General features: G+C 42.3%; 1 protein-coding gene across 1 annotated transcript; it reads right to left on the bottom strand.

The window, feature by feature from the left end:
* Positions 1–1,330: 1,330 nt before the first annotated feature.
* Positions 1,331–6,036, bottom strand: LOC123139591 (wall-associated receptor kinase-like 5). Its single transcript, XM_044559354.1, is given in 7 exon segments — positions 1,331–1,734; positions 1,816–2,587; positions 2,711–2,800; positions 3,801–3,929; positions 4,489–4,586; positions 5,162–5,306; positions 5,308–6,036. Coding segments are annotated over 7 exon segments (2,367 nt in total).
* Positions 6,037–15,161: the final 9,125 nt, after the last annotated feature.

Below are 15,161 nucleotides of genomic sequence, written 5' to 3'. Positions count from 1 at the left end.
GGCTGGGTCGTGCGGGCAGCGCGGTCGTTTGGCCCGGACGTGTGGGCGGTTTTGCCACACACCGGACATGCGGGCTGTGGCTGCGCGCGCTCGGACGTGGTCGTGCGGGCGGGTTCTTCTGCATGCCACACGAGGCATGCGACACAACCACCCGATACACCACACGTGTGGCAGTTATCGGCGTCCTAAAATTATTACTTGCTGATGTTGTCATTGCCGCTGTCTATTGCTAGGGAAGGAGATAGAAGTACAACATAAGTGCCTCTGCCGGACTCGTAATTACCTCCTCCCACCGGCCAACGGCCGATGGCGCCACATATTTCTTCTTCGCGATGCTCCTCCAAAATCTGCGTCCGCTCACCCGGACTGGCGAATGATTCCCCCTCCTCCCTCCCCGGCAAGCGAAGCTGCCTCTCAGATCTCGTTCCTTCTCTCGTTTCTTCCCCCGCCGCCGAGCTAGCTCCACAGGAAGACGGAGGAGAAAATGTCACAGGGCGACCGCGGATGACTCCTCTGTCTCCTTTCTGCAGATGCCTGCTTTCGAAGCCCACATGTGTCTGTCCTTTGCGAGTGGATGAACCATCTGGTACAGTTCCCCCCTAGCCCAAGTAGGCGATCACGGTCCCTTACGTCTGTAAAATACTGCCAGATAACGTGACCCCTAATATTTTCCGTTCCGTGTAGCACACATCCCAACGAATATGGACGTCCAGGATAGTAGTACCCGGGTGCGTAAGCTCACCTGAATGATTTCGGTATCTTCGATGCCTCGCATGGATGGAAGCCAGCAGCGTTCCGTCTGCACGCCGCTGTAGCGTCAACAAGCTGTCGCCACAATTGTTGTGTTTGCAGGTTTATTTCTCTCCAGTGGTTTGGGAACTACTCCTGTTATCAGACACTGAAGCAACTATTGTTCTAGTTCTAAATCTCGACATAACCACGGGCATAAGTGCCTGCATTTCGGGTGTCAAGACTTGCACTACATCAAGACAGGATGAAAAAAGGGGCCCTCATTTTCAAAAAATAAAAAGTACTGCAAGAATAAATATATGAAAAATTAGCAGTATGACCACAATAATACATAAACATAAAATATATTTTAAAGAACCGATACAGAAACAAACTGAAGGTTATGCTTTATTTCCTGAACCAAAACTATTGATATCCAAGTATTTTACACGGAAGAAGTAATTAACCACCACACACTGAATATGCATTAGTAAGAGTTTGAAAATTCTATTAGCTAAGGGTTTCCTGAAATAATTTAGTAGAATGCCAAGAAAGAAGCAAATGTGTAGCACATCGAGTTGTCAAGGACAATACAGCAAGATCATCGAGGATAACTTGCAGAAGACAATATTTCTTCCTCCATAGTGTATTGCCTGCTTGCTTCCACAACAACTGCTTCTGTCGGCATGTATAGAAACTCAGTTTGACCCCTGTCATATCTCCTTGATGCAGCAGTATCAAGTGCCACACGCATATTAACTCTCAAAATTTCAAGTTTCATCTCGGCTTCCCTCATTGTAGGCCGCTCTTCTCCCTTCAATTTAATGCACATCGCTGCTAGCGTAGCTACCTCCTGGACTTCCCCATTTTCCTCTTCTATGAGTTGAGGATCTATTATCTCATCAAGGTTGCCTTCTGCGAGTAGTGAAACAAAATGTGAAACGAGGCCAACACCATCGTTGCCACCACTACGGTAGAGGCATGGTTTTTTTCTAGTTAGGAATTCTACAAGCAGAACACCAAAACTGAAAACATCACTCTTGTCTGTTAGGCGACCGGTATAATAGTACATGGGGTCTAAGTAGCCTATTGTTCCTTGCACGGCTGTAGTCACCCCGGTTTGGTCGATTGGGATGTATCTCGAAGCTCCAAAATCTGATACCTTTGCTGTCAAATTATCATCAAGAAGTATGTTAGATGATTTAATATCCCTGTGATAAATTGGCATCGAAGCAGCAGAATGGAGATAAGAAAGAGCTCTAGCAACTTCAAGCGCAATCCTTGTTCGATCATCCCATGACAGTGACATTGGGCCTTCCACATGAAGATGGTAATCAAGAGTACCATTTGAAATGAACTCATAAACTAGTAATGGCACTTCTGTCTCAAGACAACATCCAATTAGCTTCACGACATTTCTATGGTTGATTTGAGAAAGAATTGCAACCTCGTTTATGAAGTCATCGATTTCTCTCTGTACGACGATCTTGGATTTCTTGATGGCGACAACCTGTAGGTCTAAAATTCCTTTATACACAACACCGTGGCCTCCGCCGCCGGCCTCACGTGTTCTGTCAAAATTGTTTGTGGCCTTCTCTAGATCCAACAAAGGAATGATCATCCTTTCACCAAAATCTGTTTTCTGGGATATTAGTTGTTGCAATAGCAACCCATGATTTTGCTTGAACAATCTTCTTTTCAGTCTGTTTGCCCTATTTAACTTCATTTTGCGTGCAATAAACGGGGCGGCGAGCACTAAAAGTAAAATGATTGAGCTGCCACTAGCCACAAGACCTATGCCCAAACCTGTAAAACATGGTAACAAAGACGAAAATACAAAGTCATTAATTTTGGGCAACTGAATTCTTCAAAAAATAATAGATTGATGATGACTATGAAAATATGCTATCATTACCTGTAAATGGCCTTTTTGTTCTGACGCTGACGCATCCCAATTTCATAAATGGATCTCCATAGGCACCATCTTGACACCGACAATGGAATGTCCCGGGCAAATTGATGCAGATTCCATAACATGGATATGTTTCCTTGTGTTTACATTCGTCAATGTCTGGGCAAAGCACATAAAAGTACGAATGAATAAGCAATGCATGCTAAATAGGTAACTAGGTGGACTATTCTGCAGGTAGTAGAACTACAAAAATATTTGGCTGGTCCCTATATAACATCGTAGTGAAATAATAAGCATAAAGCTATCAATTAATCTGATCTTTACCTTCACATCCATTTGGTTTAGAAGCATTACCCTTGAAGCCAGGAGGGCACTGACAGTCATATCCTCCGTGTGTGTTTCTGCAATTGCCGTAACATGGATAGATGTCTGGATAATCGCATTCGTCGATATCTGGGTGTACCGCAACATAGTAAAAACCGAAATTAGTTATACCGATGTAGGTTCATGTAGTCAATGAGTAGAAAATGTATATAAACACACAAGTCAGTCGACTAAGAAACAACTATTTACTAGTCAGTGCCGCGCAAGGTGTCGTGGCATTGAAGATTTGATTTCCAATTATTTGATTTCTAGATATGGTAAGGATTATAAATCGATTCCATATATAGTTTAAAAAACAAGTGATATATGTCTGCAGTAAATAATTAAGTTAATATAAAGTTAAACATGTCATAACTAAACTGGTAATTGTGGCACGGATAAGTCCATTTATGCAAGCTCCGGCTGTAGAAGTGTATTCTCTAGCCAATGCAACCAAAAAATCGATCTGATGGGAGAGACCAAAACATGGATGGCTGCTATTAAATTGCAGTTGGCCGGATCTTGAACTCATATATGGACTTATCTTGACACCGACAATGGAATGTCCCGGGCAAATTGATGCAGATTCCATAACATGGATATGTTTCCTTGTGTTTACATTCGTCAATGTCTGGGCAAAGCACATAAAAGTACGAATGAATAAGCAATGCATGCTAAATAGGTAACTAGGTGGACTATTCTGCAGGTAGTAGAACTACAAAAATATTTGGCTGGTCCCTATATAACATCGTAGTGAAATAATAAGCATAAAGCTATCAATTAATCTGATCTTTACCTTCACATCCATTTGGTTTAGAAGCATTACCCTTGAAGCCAGGAGGGCACTGACAGTCATATCCTCCGTGTGTGTTTCTGCAATTGCCGTAACATGGATAGATGTCTGGATAATCGCATTCGTCGATATCTGGGTGTACCGCAACATAGTAAAAACCGAAATTAGTTATACCGATGTAGGTTCATGTAGTCAATGAGTAGAAAATGTATATAAACACACAAGTCAGTCGGCTAAGAAACAACTATTTACTAGTCAGTGCCGCGCAAGGTGTCGTGGCATTGAAGATTTGATTTCCAATTATTTGATTTCTAGATATGGTAAGGATTATAAATCGATTCCATATATAGTTTAAAAAACAAGTGATATATGTCTGCAGTAAATAATTAAGTTAATATAAAGTTAAACATGTCATAACTAAACTGGTAATTGTGGCACGGATAAGTCCATTTATGCAAGCTCCGGCTGTAGAAGTGTATTCTCTAGCCAATGCAACCAAAAAATCGATCTGATGGGAGAGACCAAAACATGGATGGCTGCTATTAAATTGTAGTTGGCCGGATCTTGAACTCAAGACCTCTTGGCTCTAATACCATGTAAAAGTGCATGCTCTAGCCAACACAACTAAAAGACCAATATGATGAAAGAGACTAGGCAATATATTTATACGCCAACACCAGCTACTACAAACTACATGATGGAGGCTCTCAATGTCCAGACTGGATAGCTCTTGATGGAGTGAGCTTGTAGATCTCGTGGCTCCACCAATATTGGCGATTTGTATTACCGTGAGCGAAAAAACATATCTGTTAAGGTATTTTTTTTATAGTGACTGAGAAATAGCAAATCCGGTATGTATATGTATATTGTACTCATTTCATCTTAATTTAGAAGGCGCTTATGTATTTTGAGGTTCAATTTTGGCCATCAATTTCAGTAATAAAATTTGGGTTATGTGCCACGAGAACAATACTATTTGAAGCTTCATTCTATTAGTGTTTTGACTGGCAAAGGATTACGTTCTTCATAATGCAATTTTCCACAATCATTGCTTTGCCATGTATCTTTTCTTTACAGCGACTTTGCCAAATACTTATGGAGCAAATTTGGAACTTCATTACACTATCACATTTCCGTGGCAGGGCAAATGTGCCATTTTCATATGGTTACTCGGAAAACACTATACCTAGCTAGGTGCGGTGGCTACATAAAAGTACTCCCTCCGCAAAGAAATATAAGAGTAGAGAGGGAGTAAATTACTTTGAGCATCTAGATAAAAAATATATTATTTGGGCAGTGTATTACTATTACCATAGCAGCCATGGGAGATGTATGGATTGCCTTGGAAACCACGACCGCACCTGCAGTTATGCCGTTGATCAACAGGATCACCATTCTCAGGACCTTGATCAAAATCTGTGGTGTAGTTAAGACAGAAGCTGTGATTACTGCGGCAGGCAGGTGACAACCCCCTGGTATCACATATCGAGCTGTTGATCGCCCAGGTCAGCATGGCGGGGGCTGTGTACTCGTAAGAATTGTCCGTCGAGTGAAAGAAATAGTCCGATTCCACAATTAACACACCGGCCGAGTAGTATCTATAAGAACCAAAACCAACCTGTTGGACCTGGAGTCCATAGGAAGCGCGGCCCTCCAGTATGGTTGCCTGGCAGCAGACGATGCCGGAGCAGGTATCCGTATCATCTTTGTTATTTCCGTCCGGGCAGAAAGGAGAGCAAGAGCTGACAAGGGTGTCGTTCTCTCCCAAGAGGATGACTTGGACGTTGCACCCGAGTGCTACCAAGTTGTTCCGCCCTGCTCCGGCTACAAAGTATGGCCCGTCGGCAGCGTATCCTAGGCCGCCGGCGCGCCATGTGCGGCGGCTTATGTTTCCAATGTCGCCATAGGGGATATCCAATGAGTTTCCGTTGATACGCACCGTGGCGTTGGGCAGATCGATGTCGAGCACCTGAACGGTTCCGTCGCCGAGGAAGAGCTGAGGCGGGCTGTAGGACTGGTTGCAGGTGAGGTTGAAGCCGCTCTCGTGGTAGCAGCCGGGCTCCACCCCGAACGGATACGGGATGCTGATGTTGCCGCAGTGGGTGGTGCAGCCGCTCCCCCCCGGGGTAGCTGCCCGAGCCGGTGCGCGCGCCACGGCGCACAACGGCGGCAGCAGCGCGGCAACCACAACAGCGGCAGAGAACGTTGCACTGGCGAGGGACAACGGCCAGGCACCCATTGTTTGTTTTTCCTCAACAACTACAAACAAAGAGGGAGAACGGAGAGAGAGAGAGATATGGAGTAGAATATATCATATATGTATTTGTTTAATGAGTCAGCTGGGTCGAGCGAACTAATTTAATTAGCACGCCGGAGTTAGTGTTTGTTCGTTACAAGAGCACGAAGTGGCTTAGTAAATTAGCTAGATGACACATTTTAGATAGCTTTCGGCCCGCATGAAGAAAAATGTACGATATAACCATGATTGATATTAAAAGCTATATGAATTGAGCGTCATAATAGTTTGGCCAGCGGACAATCGAGAAAGAGGTGTTTGATGGTTTCATCGTAATTACAAAAGCTACATCTTTGGCTACCCTTTCAATTACGTTTTGCCAAGTTATTCTTAGTCAGAACCACCTCCTTGTGAACAAACCACATGAAGACTTTGATTCTTAACAGGACATTGATTTTCCAAATATGTATCAGTTTTGGAATCGGACTAGAATCAATTAGGTCCAAATACATAGATTTCACTGTGAAAATGCCGTTCGTAGTCAATATCCAATGAATATTATCAGGCTCATCAGAGAGGTTCACACCCATCAACCATTTAGTCAATAACCATGCTTCCCATCAGTCTCCTTCCAAAGATTTCCGGAATTGAATATTTAGAGGATTGGACTATAGCACTGTAGCAACGTAGGCCTCCTTACGTTGTACAATGTTATATAGAGATGGATATTGACACGACATATTATTTGGGAGACGTGGCTAAATGGTGTAGAGACAAATATTGCGAGACATATTCGTATAGGAGTATGTGTATTACTGTGGGTTATATGAAACTGTGGAAATGACATGGGTTTTTCTAGACAAAATTATATAAATTTTTTGCAAGTGATCTACACGGCCACAACTTGGATCCGCATGTGATCGCACTCCTGTGGAAGCCAGGGAGTCTTTGGTTACTGGGTCTGCCCGATGGGAGATGGTAGTTCGGAATATCTACAACCGGTTTGGATAGCGGTCTAGTAATATGATAGGTGTTTAGTCATCTCGTCCTATTTCGCTGGTTGTGCATGTTATACTTTTTTATTCTTTTATTTTTCTTCAGCTCCGAGCGAGCTTGTTTGAGATCACAGACTTTTCGGTCACGTTGATTAATATAAAAAGGCTGCATGCATAATTCTGATGCAGAGGCCGGAGGTAATCCTTTTTTTTCTAAAATAAAAATAAAAGAATAACCATGATTGTTTTTTCACGAGGGAAATATAGAGAGAGGGGAGAGAGAGAGAGAAATTTGTTCAATGAACCAGCTGGGATTTAGCGAACTGATTTACTGCTACGCCGGATTTAGTGTTAGTTCGTTGCAAGAGCACTAAGTGACTTCGTAAATTAGGTAGATGACACTTTTTAGTTAGCTTAGCCTGCACGAAGAAAAACGCGTGATATAGGCATGATTGATTTTCCTGCGGGAAATTATATTGAACTCCCCAAAAGTAAGACATTTTAGCCAGTTGTATAAAGTCATGCGAGCGATCATTAACATCGGCAGAAACATAATCAGTCCTAGTCTAAAGGGACGAGGAGTCGAGGAGCATGGCAGAAGTTCGTTGATTGGTGAAACTTGTAAGGGATGCAAATGAGAAAACGTGCTTAACGGGTCAATAGCGGTCGACGACATCGGACTGACGAGATGGTCATGCTTCCTCCTCCGCCTCTTGCACAACGACGACGACCCAACCAAGAAGATATACGTAAGTACTTGTGATTAGAAAGAAATTATTTTATAATCTACAAGTAAATCATTTTTTAAAAATTGAGCGGTAAATCTTTTTCTCTTAGAAGTTTTTTTACTGGGTTTTTCACTTAGAAGTAGAAAGACCTGAAACTGACGCTCGCATTTTCCTAAATTTATTTCAGACTTTTAGACGTTGTGCGTTCAATGGGAAGAGACTTTCACGTCGACTACGAAGACGTCAGTGGCGACTTCATCAATATCAAGATGATATGTGGGCTAAATATCTCGGAGGTGCTCATACGGGTAGGGTGCGCGTTCATAAGGGTGAGAGCATGTGCATATGGATGAGCGCATGCGTATGTACTGTGTTTAAAAACATTCGGTTAAATGTTCCAAAATTTAAAAAGTAGACACATATTTATAAAAGTTCTATGATATAAATATAGGTAACTACATTTGAAAAAGTTCATTAATTAAGTAGTTGAGAACTTCGAAAAAATATTTTAGATTTTTAAATCTTGAAGAACTTATAAAATGTTTCCCATGTTGAACAATGTTTGCGAATTAAAAGGGTGTGCACAAATTCTAAATATATCAAACAAAATGAAAATTAAAGAGGATTTAAACCAAGTTCATGAATAAATAAATGTTTCCAATTTTTGAAATCTTAATTTTTTTAATATAATTCTGGAATTTAAAATGTTAATGGATTTTAAAATGTCCCTTCTAAAAAATATTACAAGTGATTGCAAACCTAAAGAAGTGTTCCAAATTGTAGAAATGATCATTAACTTTAAAAAATATTCATTAATATTTAAAATATATGTATTTTCTAAAATTGTTAGGACACATAACAATGTGAGGATAACTGGATACCTGTGACCCATTTCTCCGGCATGTGTCCATGCGATCACCGAGCCACCTTCCCCGGAACTAGTTTCAAAACTAATTGTATCGGCCACTTGAATTGAAGAAGTTACACGGACATATTTTACGGATTGATGTGGAGGCCATTTGGCGTATTCCAATTAGTCACATTTAGCAGAACGATTTTGGGGCAAGGCATTTTAAGAGAGTCATTTTACAGTGTATCCGGATGATATGGACCGTCCGTCGGAGTGAATTCGACGATCCAGATCCGATGCAATACGCTGATGTCACGTGTATTATATCAGACCCCGAGGGGCATTTTCGGGAGAAAAAATATTTCGAACTGATCTGATTTTCTCTCCCAAATATTTCGAGGGTATTCTCGGTACGAATTTCAGGGCTTTTTTGGCTCGATTTTTATCCCGTTCGCTAGGGTTTATTCCTCGCCACCGCTAGGGTTTTAATCCTCGGCGGCAGGATTTACCGCTCGTTGCGGCCCCTCCCTGCCTCGTCGCCGGCAGAATCTAGCCGCGCGTCGCGGCCCCTCCCTCCCTCGTCACCGGGAGGATCTAGCCGCGCGTCGCGGCCCCTCCCTTCCTCCACCCCAATTCTCTCGCGATCTCGCACCACCTTTTCAACGAACACTAGAGAAGGCCCACTGCCCTCCCCGCGGCGGCCGCCGACGAAGAGTCGGCGCCATCCCACCTCCCAGTCCTCCATGCGGGTGCCTATAGCCACAAGGTTATATGCAACCTGTTTCCCACACCCCAATTGGTTGTTTGCGTCCTCTACATATTATTTCTCAGCCATGGCTACAGCTTTGATCTGGCCATGCATCTCGTCCGATGGCAAGGTGGTTCGGTATGGATCATGTTCTGCGGGACAAGATGAAGCCGGCCGCCGGCCTCGACGGCCAGCCCCATTCATCCAGCCCCGACTGCATGATCTACGAACGTTCAATCATTGCATTCAACATGTATTCTTTCAATTTGGCTGATAGGTGAGATTTGGAGATCAATAGAGATGATAAGCTATTAATTTTAGAATGTACTATAAATAATTCATAGCTTATATTGCTCAATATTTATGATGCTCGCTTCTTCTTGTGCAATTGCTGGACTGGGTTAACAGACTTGGCATGTGCTTTATATGAAAAATTAGATTCACATGGGATATCCACCTTTTCAAGATTGCTGTCAATTCTTATTATGATGTTTTAGCCTTGTTAAAGGGAGAGTAATGGTCCTCGCAAAAAGCAGAGAGAAAGGAATGAACATTTGATTCTTCCATATGTTGCATTTCATTCTTCCATGTTTAGTTATGTCCAACATTTGTTACATGCACACACTTGACATGGTTTGTACAAGTAGTAAATTTTCCTCTGTTTTGCAGGGCTATGACAGAACTGTAAGTGCATCTAGTGCCCCTTAGTGATTTTGGTGTATTGAAGACTTATAGGTTAAGTGACTGATGCGTTTGTGAGTGTACACAAGTCTATAAGTCTATGAGGAGTTTGATATTTACAGAGAAAGTCGACCCCTAAAAATGAAGTTCTTCGTCTGAAGACTTTGGATATCTGAAGACTTTCTAAAAAAATTGAAAGTGAAGAAATTGGTGTGACCTTGAAGACTTGGTATTCATCCAAGGAATATGAAGCGTGAAGACTTTTATTTTCATAGTTTCATTTTCTATTTCTTGAGTCATAGAAAACAACGTACTTTTAAAGGGGGTCGTGGAAATACTAAGAAAAAATTTCCATGTGATGCTCAACTCAAAATCCTACACCTACCAATCCCTTCGAGTGAAGCCATTGGAAATCTCATACAGTTCAGTCATATTCTTCAGTGACAGAGATGAAGTTCTTCTGGTCTCTGAGGAATTTTTTCTGACTGAGGAGTTAGGAATTCACCAGTGTGAATTGCCTACACAGTGAGGAACATGATAGCCTTGAGGATTTTGATAGTTAAAATTCCGACCGTTGCTGTGCTACGCGCCAGCTGTCCCAAAATATCCACCCACCTAACGGGCATATCAGACAGGGGCTTTTATGTCTTATCATGTCGGGCTGCTCCCTAGGCTATAAATAGCCACCCCCCACAACCACTAGCTGGTTGGCTGCTCCGAGAGAAACTGACACTTGTCATTTGAGAGCATCCCATCCTCTGAGGACTTTGAAGGAAAATCATCAAGTGAGGAAATCCCAAACCCAAACCTACAAAACCCCAAGTGATTGAGCATCAGTTAAGAGATTGATCCTGCGTGGATCCGATGCTTGTTTCCTTTGAAGACTGTTCTTCTTTCAGACGGTTAGGCGTCAAGGTCTAGAGCATCCAAGAGGAATTGTGGATCGCTGAGGTGACCAAGTTTGTGAAGGTTCGAAAGTCACCTGAAGACTTACCACGAGTGATTGGGCTAGGTCTGTGTGACCTTAGCTCAAGGAGAATACGGTGAGGACTGTGTGTCCGGGACTGGGTGTCCTCGAGTTTAAATATTCAGCCGCTCCAACCAGATGTACAACTAAGACAACAGTTGAAACTGGTCTACCAAATCATTGTCTTCACCGAGCTAACTGGTTCTATCTCCTCAACTCTTTCATTTCCTCATGTATGTTGTTGTGTGCCTGTTCATATCTGTTTGAAGACTTTTGACTGAAGACTTTCTCAATTTCCTCAGTTCAATTTCTTCAGTCTGTCTGTCTTCATCTTGTGTTATCCCGTGTTTACGCTTTCTGTACTCTGTGCTTGTCTTGATTTCATCATGATGACTATGCTTGTGTTCTGTTATGTTCCTTTCTGAGTATTTGTTCCGCTGCAAGTAGTTCTTCATTTAGGAATTTCCTCACCAGAAAATTCCTCAGTGAAGAATTCATAAAAATCGCCTATTCACCCCCCCTCTAGTCGATATAACGCACTTTCAATTGGTATCAGAGCAAGGTACTCCCTTTTTCTGTGTGATTTTGGTTTAATCGCCTGGAGTTTTAGTTATGTCGACCGCAGGTATGATCAAGGTCTCTGCTGGGTGTCCTACCTTCGATGGAACGGACTACCCCTACTGGAAGAACAAGATGTGAATGCATCTTGAGGCAATTGACAACGATCTATGGTATGTTGTGGAAAACGGTGTTCCCTCAGTCACACCTTCTCTGAACGCTACTAATGTGAAGAGATTCAAGCAACTCGATTCTCAAGTGAAGAATATCATATGTAGCCATCTGAGCAAAGGACAGTATGGAAGAGTGAGTGCTTTGGAAACTGCCAAGCTTATCTGGGATAGGCTGTCCAAAGTAAATGAAGGAGTCTCAACTCAACGTGACTCTCGTGTTGATGTTCTTCGCAATCTCTTCAATCGCTTCAAAAGACTCGACAATGAAAATGTTCAGCAAACCTTCGATCGCCACACTGACATCTCAAATGAGCTTCAAGGGCTTGGCGCCACTGACATCACCGACCATGAGGTGGTGAAGAAATTGCTGAGATCGCTAGATTCTTCATTTGATACTCTGGCACTGATGATTCAAGAGCGTGCTGACTACAAGTCACTTGATCCCGCTGATATCCTTGAGAGGCTAAACACTCATGAGTTCCATCTTGCCGAGAAGAGAGATTTATATGGTCGAGCTATGGCAAGCCACGTGCTTTGAAGGCCAAGGCAGTTTCTGAGTCTGAGGAAGAAGACTCTACCAGCAGCCTTGGTGATCCTGAAGAACTAAGCCAGGAACTAGCACTGCTCGTGAAGAAATTTCAGAAGTTTTCAAGACGTGGTCGCTTTGGAAAATCCTCAAGGAGCAATGATTCCTCATCCAGTGACTACAAGAAAAGGCTGTACCACAAATGCAAGAAGCCTGGTCACTACATTCAAGATTGTCCTCAGTGGGACAAGGAATTGAAGAAGAAGAAATACAATTATTACAGTTCTGATGATGCCAAAAAGAAGAAGAAATCTTTAAAGTCTTCATCATCAAAATCCTCAAAGTCTTCATCTCACAAGAAGAGCAGCTCCAAGAAGGCTCGGGCATTTATTGGCAAGGAAATGGACTCTGAGTCTGAATCTGAGGATCATGAGGAAGAGGAGGCATCCGAGGAGTCTGAGTCTGGTGTGGCAAGCCTGGCTCTTGCTACCGCGTTCGTCAGCAAGTCTATCTTCAACTCTGAAGAAAATGGCAACACCAACAATGCTGATGAAGGCAATGATGACTACACTGCCACCTATTGCTTCATGGCAAAGGTTGCCAAGGTAACTAAATACGCCTCCTCTGACTCTAGTGAGGATGAATCTGATGAAAATCTCAAGCCCAGCTACTCTAAACTTGCTAAAATTGCTGTGAAACAACAAAAGGCTATTGAAAAGCTTCAGAACATGTTAGACAAAAGTGATGATATGTTGGGTGAAGAAATGGATCGCACAAAAACCTTAACTGATAATCTTCAGAGACTTCAGTCTAAGTTTGACAATCTTCAAAGTCATCATAACACTCTCTTAGCTGATCATGAGAAGCTTTCTTATGAGTTTCTTCAAAGAAAGCAAGATCTTGAGAAGCTAAGAGTGAGTTATGAAGATCTTCAGAAGGAGCGTGATTCATTACTTGCTCAACATATCAGCGCTACCCAGGAAGAATTTGTTCCTCCATGTCTGAAGTGCATTGAACGTGAAACTGATAATTCTTCACCTGAATGTTCAAATGCTTCTAATGCTACAAATTCTTCTTATGTATCTGCTGTCACTAATTCCTCATCTAAGGACAATGCAAGTATCACTGATGATGCATGGCTGAAGGAATTGTACATGACAGGCATGTACAAAAGCCTCAAAGGGCATCGGACTCTTTGTGATGTGCTCAAAAAGCAGATCCTCAACAGAAACCCTAGGAAAGAGGGTATTACCTTTGAGAGGAAACTCAATGCTGATGGAACATATTGGAAGCCTGAGCAGTACCCCAAAACCTCATGGGTTGCTGCAAAGGGACCTCCAGTTGATCCATCCAACTTATATGGCTTCACATGTGAATCTCCTCATTCTTCTGATGAGTCATTTGATTCTAACTATAAACTGTTCAAAAATCAGAATGGTGAAGTATTTGCTAGATATGTTGGGACTAACTGCAGGAATGGTTCTCCTATGAAGAAGATCTGGGTTCCCAAAAGTTGCTTTGAAAATCTTAAGGTGAATGTCCTCATGACACCACCTGTGAAGAAAAGGAACTCCAGATCAAATTCCTCATATGAGCCAAAGTCTTCATATGGATCCAAGTCCTCATATGGACCAAATTCCTCACGAGTATCAAATTCCTCAAAAGGATCAAAGTCCTCATATGATCATCATTGTGCTAACTCTTCTGTTTCGCAGGGTAGAGCTAAGGGCTATGAATATGTGCATTATTCTTCAAATCATTATGTTCACAATCCTCGAAGAATTTCTCTGCTTATTCATATGCTTACTCTAACCCCTCTTATGTGAGACAAAGTGGACTGGCGTCCATGCCACCTATCTCATATGGTGCTCGAAGAGTGATGAATTCTTTGCCACCCCTCCAGATGTAGGTGGTGAAGAAAAAGAACTAATCTCTTATGCAGGGTCAGGTCTACAGACGTGCTCAAAACGTCTGAAGAATTTGCTGGAGACCTGAACAGTGCTTGAGAGGACACAGGCTAATCATGATGAAATGAACCTTCATTTCACACGTCCTCATACTGAATTATCTGTGCGATTTCTTGATGAAATTTAACTGATGATACTGATATCATATTCTTCACTGATGAAGTATATGAGTTTGTAAGCTGCACTAATTCATCTGCAGGATGATCAACCCAAAGCAAATGAGTGGGTCCTCAATAGTGGATGTACAAATCACATGACTGGTGACAAGAATCTATTGATGGATGCTCCCTTATCATCGTCACATCTGAAGCACATCATCTTCGCTGACAAAGGCAAAAGTCAGGTATTGGGTCTAGGTAAGGTTGCGATATCAAAGGATCGACACATGGACAAAGTCATGCTTGTCGAGTCCTTAGGATACAACCTGATGTCTGTCTCAATGCTTTGAGATCTTGATATGGTTGTTGTCTTTGGAATATATTGTTGTGTTCTGATCATGGAAGCTAACCATTCCAAAGTATTCGAAGGCTTTAGGAGAGGAGATCTATATATTGTTGATTTCTCTACAGGACCACAGCCTGCCGTGTGCTTACTTGCGAAAGCTTCAGAAGGCTAGCTATGGCATCGACGACTTGGTCATGCTGGCATGAGGAATCTGCACATGCTTGCGAAGAAGAAGCATGTCATTGGCATTGAGAATGTTAAATTCCTCAAGGATCACTTATGCGGAGCTTGTGAAGCTGGAAAGATGACAAAGGCCAAGCATCCAGCGAAGACTATCATGACTACCACTCGACCATTTCAATTGCTTCACATGGATCTCTTCGGTCCTAATCATTATTCTGCTATGACGAATGATGCATCTCTATATGGCTTTGTTATTGTTGATGATTATTCTCGTTACACATGGGTACATATTGTCACTTACAAACATG

Source organism: Triticum aestivum, chromosome 6B (genome assembly GCF_018294505.1).
Source record: "Triticum aestivum cultivar Chinese Spring chromosome 6B, IWGSC CS RefSeq v2.1, whole genome shotgun sequence".
Classification (NCBI taxonomy): Eukaryota; Viridiplantae; Streptophyta; class Magnoliopsida; order Poales; family Poaceae; genus Triticum; species Triticum aestivum.
Note: the sequence above shows the minus strand (reverse complement) of the source record. Positions and strands in the feature narration are given on the sequence as shown.